Below are 12,395 nucleotides of genomic sequence, written 5' to 3'. Positions count from 1 at the left end.
TATTTGCAATAAAAATTCACTGTTCCTGAGGTGTGTCTTTTTATTAGGAAGCTTTTATCCAGTGCATATAGGCCATCTACATAGACTGATTATCAGAAAACATTTTTAGGTTTTTCTGTTTGATGAGAAGGAAAATGACAGCGTGCCAAATGTGAAATTTCCAACATCAGGGCTCTGGCCAGCACTGAGGTCTTGTTCTCTAGCTTCTCTCCTGTATCATTTTCCCATCCTATTTCTTTTCTTTGTTCTTCAGCCTATTTGTCACAGTCAGCTCCACTCGCTGTGCAAGTTTAAGTTTGTTCTTTGTGCATTTTTGTTGAGCAAATACTTCCTCCGCGCTTGGGAGATCCTTCTGCTTGGCTCCTTTGCAGTATGGGAGAAAAAATGTTCCTTGTGTGTATCACTGGTAGGCTCAAGGTGTGCCTTTGCAGTGATGTGCCTGTTCAGCTCAGAGTTTGTGAATATCGTGGAAATACATGTTCAGTGCATAGGTACATTTCAAAATTAGGTAGTTAGGAGTTTAGAAACCCAAATCTTTACTGGCTGTGTCTGGTCTGTAAATATTCAAAGCTAGAATGTTGAAGAAAATGATGGTTTTGCAGGATGGGCAGGAGTTCCTGTACCAAGAATTATAAAGGAATTGCCAGGAACTGCCAAACCATGCAAGACAATATGAGGCAGAAAAAGCAGTGAGCCTATAGCCGTAATTTGTCCTAACAAGCTCTGGGATCTGCAGTGGGAGGATGATGATGGTCTTTGTGTCAGCAGTCCTTTTTACTTTTAATGTGCCAGAATGAGAGAGTAACTGCAATTGTGATTATTTGTTTCGATGTTACAGGTTCATGAAAGCTTTAAGTTATGCTTCGTTAGATAAAGAGGATTTATTAAGTCCTATTAACCAAAACACACTTCAGCGCTCCTCCTCTGTTCGCTCCATGGTTTCTAACGCTACTTATGGTAGCTCTGATGATTACATTGGCCTTGCTCTCCCAGTGGATATCAACGAAATATTTCAGGTATGTATGTGTTAACTGATTTGGTTCGTTTGCATTTTCATACTGAAAGGCGGTCAGCTGTTGCCTTATCATCAGAATAGATTAAATCTAGAGAAATGAGGGAAAATGGATGTGGTACTTTAAAGAAATACATTTTGGAGAGCTAGTGTTTCTTTTCTAACTGTTCTTCTCACTTGTTTACACAAGATCACTAGGCTGATTTGTGTTAAAGGCAAATAATGGCAAAGACTGCGTTAGAGGAGTGTTAAACAGTGGTGACAAATTTGCTGTCATAAGATTTTTAGTTGACATCTGGCTTTTATACTAAAATCAGCATCGTCTGTGCACATTCGTTAATTCTGCTTTAGCCAACCAATAATTGCCATGTACATCAGCCACCTATAAATTATGTGCATAATCACATAATTAACTCCCTGCTACCATGGTCTGTATTAATAATGGAGTCTTTATATAGATATCATTATAGTATTAAATTATATTTATTATTATATTAACTTTGAAAATACATATATTTAAGCTAGAACAGATTATTTTCAGTGTCTCAGAAAATCCCTTCCTCTTTCTACTTGGTAGAAACGAATTCCTATTTAACAAACTGATGCATCATAGGGTTTAATATTCTGTTACTTATTATCAGAACCAGAATGTGGTCTATGTCAAAGGTAAAAGTGGTCTTCCTTGTCTTTATTTTACTTAATCTTTGCCTTTTAAATCTAAATAAACTTCTTACTAATCTCAAAAAACTGCTAAACATAGAGCAAAATCATGTTAAATCATGTATTTGCTTCTGTTTTTCCTTTGTGAAATGACTGCTTTTTCTTTCTCCTTCATAGTCTTTGTGGCATATTTGTTACCTCATTTTGCCTCTCTCAGCTCTCTTTGTAGTTGAGACATGCCTCAGCTCTACATTCTACAGGCAGCATTTTAGATGTCCTGGTTGCTTTTGTACTTCATTCAGAAGATCTCCAGTGGTGTAGCATGATCATGGACAGATTGTGAATGGCCAGTGTGGGTCACTGGTTTCCTTACAGCCTGTCACCACCATTTTAACATTTGCTAACTCTTCATGAGCTTTTGTTAATAAATGTTCATTCACAGATGTATATTTTTCTCATTTGGCCTTTCTTGAGTACTCAGCAGCTCATTGTTAATTTCTTCCTTTAATGATGCATTTTTCCTGAAGTAAAAGATAAGCAAGATTTAATTACCTCATAAAATGTACTTTTTTTTCTTGTGTTTGATTATCACCTCTGTTAATTTTAATTTTCACTTTGGTGTTCCAGGTAAAGGAAACTCCATATTTCCAGAAGAAAACTACACCTCCATTTGATGAGCATGGATCTAGGGTCTTTACATCTGATGCAGGAGGTACTGGTTTTATTCCTCTCCTGTAGCTTTCTGTTGATTATTGGTATATTGGGTGGGTTGTTGATTTATTTGTTAATTTTTCTTTACAGAAAACATCATTTTAGCTATTAGGCTTTGAGGACTGTGTTCTGGAATCAGGATAATAGGCCATTAATTCCCTGTTTTATTTAGTTTGAGCTAATGTGTTGCTTCAAAGTTTGGTCCTGCTCTAAAAAAATGAAGGAGGAAAGCCTGCGTATCTCTGATAACGTGAACTAATGCTGCTCAAAGTCTGGTAGTGATGCTGTATTACAGGAAGTAACAACATTTAAACTTAGAAAAACATGAATCCCACATATTTAAGTATTTGTCTTTGAATACAAGATCATTTATAGGAACTTACTATGGTATTAGATGTGTATTTCAGAAAGTAAATTGTCTTTCTGTGATGGGTCCATGACAATTGATCAGTGAAGATTATGGGATAAGAGAATTTCAGGTGTTCTAATGACTGGCTTGCTCTGGAATGTAGCTCTAGAGAAGTCAGAAATCTGTAGGGTCTTAATATGGTTTTTTCAACTGAAAAAAAGAAGGCTTGACACTGGTTTTTTTTGTAGTTTATTAGGATAGCTGTTGTCCTATGGTTTTTTGGGTTTTTTTCCCCTTTAATATTATGCACAAAGTTGATTTTGCTGGAAGCGTGTCTCTGTAGTTTGCTAAGTTCCAGTGTAAAGTAACTCTTGTTCAAAATTGTATTTGTTTGTTTTTTCCACCCAGGGAAGAGCATGTCACTAAAGTGTCTTCTGCTTGTTTCTGCATTGCTGAGTCTAGTTTCTTCCTGTCACGGTCACTAAGTTACAGTTTTTTAAATTGTGTTTATTTTTGCATTGGTGCATGTGTAATTTCAATATCTGGTATATCGTTGTATTAATCTTTTTTGACACTATGAAAATTGGTAATGTATTGGTGCTATGTGGGTATTAGTAATGTTGCTACCATGTCAGGATTTACCACTTACCTTCTTACAGTGTGTGTATTTAGAGGTTGAATTCTGTCTTTTGCAATGTTTTGTTATGTGTAATAAGTTAGAACTAAAACTTTGTCTCTTTCTCAAATGCTAACAATCTTGGGAGCTTAACCACTCAAAAAAAACCCTCTATAGGTCTTCACATGCACTCCATCCCCAGCCTTAAGAGGCTTGAAAGTGGAAATTAATTGAAAGAGTTAGTGCTGGTTGCTTGGTTTTGTGGGGGTTTTTTGATAACTGAATCTTATTTACAGGTCTTCCATCAGGTGCAAGTGATGTTGTCAAAAGCCCTTTTCAGATGCTCCGCCAGCAGATCAGTCTCACAGAAATAATGAATACCAGCCGTTCAGATGCCTGTCAGTTCTTAGAAGGTACAGAGGACACAGGGCTCCAGGAGCACACAGATGAGAACTGTCTTTACTGTGTCTGCGTTCAGATTCTGGGTTATCAGCCTAACACCAAAGTGAGCTCTTCCTATAATCGTACAGGTTAGTGTTCCTTGTGGAGAAGTGTGAGAAAACTGAGTGAACATACTGGCTTTTGATCAGCTTTAAATAATCTGGAAGGGTTTTTTTTTAACTGATTTTTGTTTTTTTGACCTTAAAATTATTTCTCTAATAAGCTCATTGTGCAACCAGTGGTACTGCTATGGTCATTTCCAACTTTCCACTCTTTAGTGTTAGTAGGAGTAGGTGTCTGCATGTTTCTTTAGTATCTCTAATAGCATGTCAAAATAAAAGATTTGAAACCTTATTTAGTACTTAAAATGTGTGTTCTGAAAACTGATACTTGCTGTTCAACTAATGAAAAGTCTGACATCAAATCAAGTCTGTGCCATAAAGTACAAGGAAGGAAATCTGTGGAGTCTGTTGAAGCTGAGCTGTAATTTCTGGGATTTAGTCATCTTCTCTCATACTTTGAGATTCAGAAGAGATTTGGAGTTATTTTTTCTAACCTTCTCTGCAGAGTTTGCAGTTACATGCCTTTTGTCAATTCCTGTGATGGAAAAATAATCCAGTAGTGGATGCTTAGTAGGAGCATTCACTGTTTTACAATACTGTTAGACATTTATTAGTAGCAATGTTGGCAAAGGGGTGATGCACAAATGTGAGGAATGGCTCCGAGAGCTGAGCTGGAGGTTGAGTTCAGTAGTGAGAAGGGGTGGCAAACAAAATCCCAGCTATCCCGTCCCCCAGCAGGTGCAGCAGAGCCTGGCTCTTGCAGAGCCCTTCCTGCAAACACCTGTGGCGGCTGTGTGACCAACAAGAAGTCTGCACATGCAAGAGCGTCTCTATTGTGTTACATAAAACAGCATGGGTATATCAGTAACAGTACTATGTGTGATGGCTTCTTAGCTTCCATCAGTGTCTGGAAAAGACTCATGTATTTTAAGATTGGTTTTTTTTTTAAACAATTTTGGAAGAGTTTGAGTATAACTTGTCCCGAATCCAACATCTAGTTCTGAGCTGATTTTTATGTATAGTATTTCGTGCATCTTGCATGTTTGCAATTGTTGAAAAATAATGAAAATATGTGCATTGAGGAAAAGTGTGAATAACAAAGGTACAACATCTTGTTTATGTCAGATTTTTCAGACATTCCATATACTGACTGGTGTGGGCAGACCATTCACAATCACTTAGATGTGCATTCCTCCAAATTTTCTGGAATTTCAGGCTGTAGCGATGCAGTATCCCATGGTTCAGCCAGCAGCACCAAGAGTACAGAGCTTGTATTAGGTAAGTCTGAAAGCCTTATGATTATTAGAGACTATCATTAATAAAGAATATTTTAGGCATTGTGAAAAAATTATATTTCACTTACGTACACTGCAACAAATTAATGCTCTTTATTAGACTATTATTAGACTAAAATCAAACAAATATGAATAAAAACATCATCCATCTCCAGGTGGGAGAATATAGTTCTAAACTCTTCTCCCTCTGCCATACAGCATTTCTGCAGATTATTCAATACCTAACATCACAAGGGAATTTATTGTTTTTCTTTCCTACAGATGTTAATTTAAAAAAAAAATCTAAGAATTACTTAATTACTGTAAAGAGAGACTTTATTATATACTTGTGTATTATATTTTGAATTATGAAGTTTTCTTACAAAGTAGCTGGTTTTTGAATTCTCCCCTATCTGATAGAAGCTCATCCAGTTTACAACATGATTTAGTGGTAACAATACCACCGTAACTTTATCTTGCAGCTATTTATTCTAAATGGTAGAAATATTTTTAAATAGTTAAACTGTTTAAATTCCTGAAAATAGTGGTATTCTAAGTTCTAATTTCAACAGAAATATTTTTGATAGCTCAGAATACATATATAAATATGTGTGTTCATGTGTTTATGGAATGCATAAACAGACTTATAATACAAGATTAGCTCAGTCAAAGACAATTCTGTTTAAATCCACATTGTTTTATTTGTTTTTCCAGGAGTAAAGTCAATCCCAGATGACACACCAGTGTGCAGGATACTTCTGCGTAAAGAGGTCTTACGTTTAGTTATCAATTTGAGCAGTTCAGTAGGAACCAAGGGCCATGAAACTGGACTTCTGACGTAAGTTCAATACATTACAGATGCTTTAGCTACACTTAGTCATAAGTATTCTCTTAAGGTCTCAGAGGCCGTGAATAATCTCACTTCTCAAAAGTTGTCAGGCATATATGATTGAATGCAATGTAGAAGCTAAAGAAATTATCTTAACATCGTTGCTCTGTGTTTAGTATTTCACTCTTAAGGTTTGGACCTTTTAAAATCAGTAATTCAACTGCCAGTGATTACATACCTAGTGTAGCATTTAGGTAAAAGAAACAGATACTTTTTTATTTTTGCTGAATAATAGGTAAGTACAATAGCAAACCAAAAGTGATTTCTTGAGAAACCCAGCTCTACTTTAAGCAAGAGTACAACACTTGAAAATAATTTATTTTTAGAAAATATTCAAATATAGGAATATAAATCCATGGGCCGAATATTATAACCTGTAGGTTTCTGAGCTAGTGACACTGGAAACCAACAACTGCTAAAAGAAAATGCACAAGTGTATGGTTTAATTTCAAAAATGCTTACAGGTTTAAAAGATTAGTTTAATCTTTTTCCATGTTTTTATGACTGCTGTATATGTGGATGCCAATTATTTGATACACTCTTCTCTTTCCAAGTCTGTTATTTTAAGCCTAAGCAATCACAGTAATGCTGTACAACTTACAAGTTGTATAGTCTGTTTCATCTCATTAGTTTAGATTTCTTCCAGTTTTGTACAGAGTAATGCTGTCTGTTGTGATTTTCTTACTGTGTCAATTCTAGGATTTATAATGCCTATTACTGAAGAATTAATGATATCATCTTATTGAAAAGTTCAGGGTTTTTAAAATACTATGGAAATCTGTTCAAGACTTACAAATTGTTGTTTATTCTCTTGTTCAGAATTAAAGAGAAGTATCCCCAAGCATTTGATGACATATGCCTTTACTCCGAGGTGTCCTACTTGCTCGCACACTGTACATTTCGACTTCCATCCCGGAGGTTCATTCAGGAGCTATTTCAAGATGTTCAGTTCTTGCAAGTAAGTGGAGGGTGCACATGCACTGAATGTACCAAAATGGCTGGCTGGGTGGAGATTCTATGTCCTGAGTAAAAGATGCTTTCACATCCTAAAGGAAACCATTTTGTGATGTCTCCTGAGTAAAATCTCTAGCAATATTAATAGTCCATCCTTCCCTTTTAGATGCATGAGGAGGCAGAGGCTATTTTGGCAACCCCGATGCAACAGCCTGTAATTGATGCATCAGCTGAGTCCTGACCTCTGCTCAGGCAGTGCTCTGCATTTGGACTTTGAAATGCTCAGACAACCTCCCACTGACTGGATAAAAAGTTTGGAACATCATCTTCAAATCCTTCCAGAAGCTACTGGTACCTGAAGACTGAACTGAAAACATTTTCTTCCTCAACCGATTACTGGCACAGTCATTTGAGCCCTTTGGGGATGTATTAGACATTACCTTAGTTTTAATAATAGTAATTACCAGTATATGCAAGAGCCAAGCACTGAACACCTCCACAAGTTTTCATTTCATTTTCTACCATAAACTACGATGAAATAGGACAACTTGCAGAGACATTTTTAATTGACTTCCAATTCTGTTCCAGAGAAGCAGAACGATGCCTTGCTTTTTAAACCCTGGATACCAGGAATCAGAGAGGTGGGGGTGCATTCCACTGCCAGCAATGGGGAGCCATGCTGTAGTTGTGGGCACCAGGGGATTAATGTTAGCCCTTCTCTGTTGATTTTTTGTACTGTTTATAACACTACTTTGGGGATTTGTAACTTCAGACAGAAAGAAATGCCTCTGAATCTGAGGTTTCATTAAGTTATTTTAATATTGCTATAGTTCTGAGACATTTTATTAGCAGTCTCTTCGATTTCATTGCATTTACATACATGTATCTTGTCCGAACCAGTTAAGGATTTTCACTACAATTTAATTTTCAAAACAAGTCATTTAAAATTTAAAATGCTGAAATCAGATTGTTTTCCCTGAATACTATGCATGTGTTTGCAGTTTCTACACTCATGCTCATATAGTACAAATGTGGGTCTTACTCAACTACAATCCTTTAAAACGCATGATTTGTATCAGATAAGTAAATATTGTATAAACTGAACTTGAAGACATTTAATCATTGCGGGTTTTGTGAGGAGACTTAAGTATGAGTGTTTTCCAACTTCCACGGAAACAGCTTTTTATAAAAATACAGGTTTATTTGAATTTTCAATGGATTAGTGATCAAGCATTAGATAGTACTAATAATTGTAGTGAAAAGCCTTAAGTAACAAATTTTGGAGCAGCTGTACTTATAATTTTGTACTGGTATTTAAGACTTGTTGCAAAAGTTAAATGATACAGTGACTGGTAATAATTGAAGTAGTTGCCTCTATCATGTTACTAGTGCCGTTTCTAAACTAGTAAGTGCAAGCTAAAAAAAAAAAAAGTAGGAATCCCTGTCACTTTTATCATGGATCTAAAGATTCAGAAGCCTTTATATAAAGGTAGTATAAATATATGCAAATGTGTATATACAGTAGCATGGCCACCTTTGTTAGAATGCCTGTAATAGAGGGGATTACCCTTTGATTTTGATATAGGTGAATAATTCAGCTGGACTGTACTAAGTAGAACGTATTTTTATCCATTCACTCCTACCATTTTTTATAATTGTCAGATTAATACTTAAGTGAAATTTATCCTGATGCTCATATCTTGTTCTTACTAGCTATGCTACTGGAGATTTCAATAAGTAGTCCTGTGAACAGTAACACAATTCCTAGTGAAATGTAGAATTTATTTGTTCTTATTGGAAATTTCATGATGTCACATAAGCACTGCTTTGCAGCTATCACTTCACTGAATTCTTATGTGCACTGCATACCATCAGGTTCTGGTAAAGCAGACTGTAAGTTGCTGCTCATAGTCAAATTTAGTTCCTAAGATTATCTTCTCATGAGTTCCCACTAAAGGAGCAAAAAAGAAACTGATTGAACACTTCTATGGTCATTGACATAAATGATATATCTGTGTGGCAAGACATGTTTGAAATGTTTAGAAAACACAAGACACCAGTAACTATTGGACTTCTGGTTATGCGAAATAAATGCTTCTGTAAAACCAAAATGTCAATCACAGTAGACCAAATAGTGGTATAAACTCCAAAGGAAAATAATGTAGTTTTCCCACAAATGGGGATAGCATATGTTATACAGTAGTTTCAAACACTACCTCAGTTAGGCTAGAGTAGAAGAGATTTGTTTTAATAACTAAATGGGGTTACATCGAACAACTCCATGTTATTTTTCTGCAGTTAAGGCAAAATAAACACGTTTTATCACCTGTATTTAAAAAACCCACCTCTCTTCATTTCTTAAGTTTAACCCATTAACCCACTTAATGTAGAAAGCATCATAGGAAGGCCTCTGATTATAGAAAGGTAAGCAAATATACTTTTGAAAGAATCTCCATCCTGAAATGCTCATGTGTTCTGAATAATGCGCTTGTGTGGGGATCCATGACAGCAGAAACTTGACATAAAAAATTATGGCTGCAAACTCAGTTATAAAGCGTGATTTTTTTTTTTCTGAAAGTGTATGAGTGTCAGTAGATTTCAACAAGTATGCATCAAGGATGTTAAGTCTGTATTGTACATAACATACATTTCTAGAAAATTAATTTACACACTGACATTAAGCTCACGTTGATGTTTCACCTTAATTGGCAGATGAAGGGGATACTGTTGTTGAAGGAAATTTATATTGGCTTAGTTATAAACTGTGAATTTCTAATTTTATAGTTCTCTTTTTTCTTTAATGTCCCTTTCATAGTCCTTATTTTGGGGTTTTGTTTGTATTGTGAGAAACTTCAAAAGAAAGCTGTAGTAAATAATGATTGTGCTTACATTAGCCCTAATAAAAAATCTCTTCCACTTCTCCTAGGGAAGCTGACAGACCACCCACTTTTTATATTTCCAGTCTGAGTGATTGGTGATACTGCTCAGTAAATGGTAACGTGTGTAGCATTCACGTACACTGTATATACAGTTCTGTTGCTGTGGCAAAAAGAATTCCTCAGAAACTTAGCTTGCTCACACACAGCTGAGAGGCAGGAGCCGCTCCAGGAAGGAGAGACCGCTTGTGGAACCAGTCACAATTAGCATCGGCTGCCTGATTCTCTTGGTCTGGTCCGACAGGCAGGGGAAAGGGGAGCCCTTTCCAAAGATTAGAGAGCTGACTGACAGACACCCAGGCACCTCCACAAGGGCCTGGTCCTCTCTACCAAGGGAAGGAGGACAAGGCTAGGGGCTGTGTGTCTCCTTTTGGAGAAGGAGAACTTTTCACCTCTCTGAAATTCAGAACTGCAGAATGCTCCCAGCTGTTGTGGACATCACTTGAAGCTGGAGATGATCAGGCTTTCATGTTCCCAACTTGTATGTGGGGCCCCTGGCATATTGTGCTTTAAACACAACAATGAGTTGCTTTTCTTCATCTGACAGCTCTTACTTGACTGACGTCTGACAAACGTACCCTAAACGCGCTCTCTTTGGTGGTGGTGGCGGCTTTTCCCAAGTGGAGTCCTAGACAATTCACTAGTTTTGGGCGCAGTGGCTCAGCACACTGAAGTAAGCTGCCCTTTTAAACAGTTATAAGGCACCTGTGAGAATCCTGCTTGTATTTCTGATTTCACTTTGAAAAATACACAGTGGTCTGGAAAGAGACTTGTGGTTTGCAGTGAGACTGAAAACAAAAAGCGCCTCTCCTAGGTGTCCGAAGAGTAAGGTAGCTGATCAAGAAACACACTGTAACCAAAACCGGTGAGGGATGGAAGAGTTGCTACTTTGTAGTCTGTGCCTTGGACTTGGTGTTTGGCAGTTTGGGTAGCAGGAAACTGGCAAAGCTTGTAAGCAAATGTGAGCTCAGGTGCTGCAGTCGTGGTGGCGGAATTGTCACCAAGCTCTGAGGTCCTGCTCACCTCCCCGCAGCCTTGCTCTGAGCTGCACTGGAGCCACCTGAAAGCAGGTCCAGCAACTTCTTTTTTAAGTCACATTTACTGTGTCCTTATGAAAGGTATATGATGTGAGAGCAAAATCTTACAACTGCGAAAGACTTGAGGACGTGCTGGAAACCAAGTTTTTATTTTTCTGGAGGTCTCCAATCTCCTTGGTTTTTGTTTAACTCCCAATAGTTCCTTGGGTGGTTTTGTTCTAAACAGATTTATAGTCATTAACAATGTGGATTTTCTTTGGGTTATTTTTGTAGCATAGATGGACAGCAATGCCACAGCGTGCGAAAATTGCACATTTTGCTTGAGTTGCTTTTTAAAATACACTATTTTATTTGCAAAATGTAATTTATGCCAAAAAAATGCAATGTCATTTTGCCACTGAATAGGGTGTTTCAGCACAAGATGCTATGTCTAAAGGGGAAAAAGGCTTTTCACTTTGTAAATCTTATTGAAAAATTGTTCCAATACTGGGCTGTCAGCATCCCTAAAACTGCAGTACAAGAGATTATTAAATTAATCATTCTGATCTGAGGGAAGGGATCAAGAAAAATCTCAATACTAATTCTCCCTGTCCTGTGTGGTCATTTTTTTGTTTAGTAATACGCTGCTACATATTTGGAGGTTCTGGTGTTTGTAGGTCACTGAACAGACATTGAAATCTGATTTATATTGTATACCTGTAACATAGAAAGAAAAAGTATTTATATATTTTACGTAAGAATATTGCATTGAGCTGTGTATAATTTAAACAGAGGCTTGTCCCAAAATGGTATTGCCCACCTTGATTTTTTTTTCATGGTTTCCTTTTTCCTTTTTTTTTTTTTTTTTTTTTTTTGTATACTGTGTACAGTTCATGTCAATGAGCATTAAAGGCCTCCTGAAGCGTAGTCTTATCAAAGGGATGCGTTGTTAATAAAATGTACTTAAACTTCTTACAGTTGTTCTGGTCTACTATGTACCTCTCAGCATTAGAAAGGGATTGGAATTTAATTTATAAGTTACTAGTTAACTAGTACTATCAGAAGCTTCCCAAATAAAATTTTTTGGCAAAATAAAAATTTACATTGATGCTTGGTAAGATACAGAGACTCTTTAATAGTTCACACACCATTTTTATTTTAAAAACTTAACATACTGAGAATGATGTTTAATTATGTGATGGTTTAAGTATTACCATTTCAACAACATCTGTGACAGCTGCATTATGAACAAAAAAAAAAAAAAAGGATTACAGTCTTGAGCTCGTTCAACCATTAATGCCAGACAGATGTTTTAATATATAAAAATTATACGCACTTCTCCACATACGCCAAAATACTTCTCTAATCTTCAGTTCTGGGGCCTAGACTGTGCCCATTGACTGGCACAGAGGCATTATCCTTCCTGGAATCCTCCACTTGTGTGCTTTTTATGCACAGCTTTCACAAAGCACCAC

General features: G+C 36.6%; 1 protein-coding gene across 2 annotated transcripts in view; it reads left to right on the top strand.

Moving 5' to 3' along the window:
• The window catches only part of RICTOR (RPTOR independent companion of MTOR complex 2), an 83,256-nt gene extending 71,363 nt beyond the window's left edge, over positions 1–11,893 (top strand). The window contains exons 32-38 of one of the 2 annotated variants that reach the window (XM_068175650.1): positions 839–1,016; positions 2,300–2,384; positions 3,645–3,878; positions 5,067–5,129; positions 5,840–5,963; positions 6,834–6,972; positions 7,135–11,893. In XM_068175650.1, the coding sequence (XP_068031751.1) occupies positions 839–1,016; positions 2,300–2,384; positions 3,645–3,878; positions 5,067–5,129; positions 5,840–5,963; positions 6,834–6,972; positions 7,135–7,209 (898 nt within the window). In that variant the 3' untranslated portion in view covers positions 7,210–11,893. Of the gene's footprint in view, positions 1–838; positions 1,017–2,299; positions 2,385–3,644; positions 3,879–4,976; positions 5,130–5,839; positions 5,964–6,833; positions 6,973–7,134 lie in introns of both variants that reach the window. The other variant, XM_068175649.1, reaches the window with a different exon arrangement.
• Positions 11,894–12,395: the final 502 nt, after the last annotated feature.

Source organism: Anomalospiza imberbis, chromosome Z (assembly GCF_031753505.1).
Source record: "Anomalospiza imberbis isolate Cuckoo-Finch-1a 21T00152 chromosome Z, ASM3175350v1, whole genome shotgun sequence".
NCBI lineage: Eukaryota > Metazoa > Chordata > Aves > Passeriformes > Viduidae > Anomalospiza > Anomalospiza imberbis.
The sequence above is the reverse complement of the archived record's forward strand: the minus strand, read 5'-3'. Positions and strand labels throughout refer to the sequence as shown.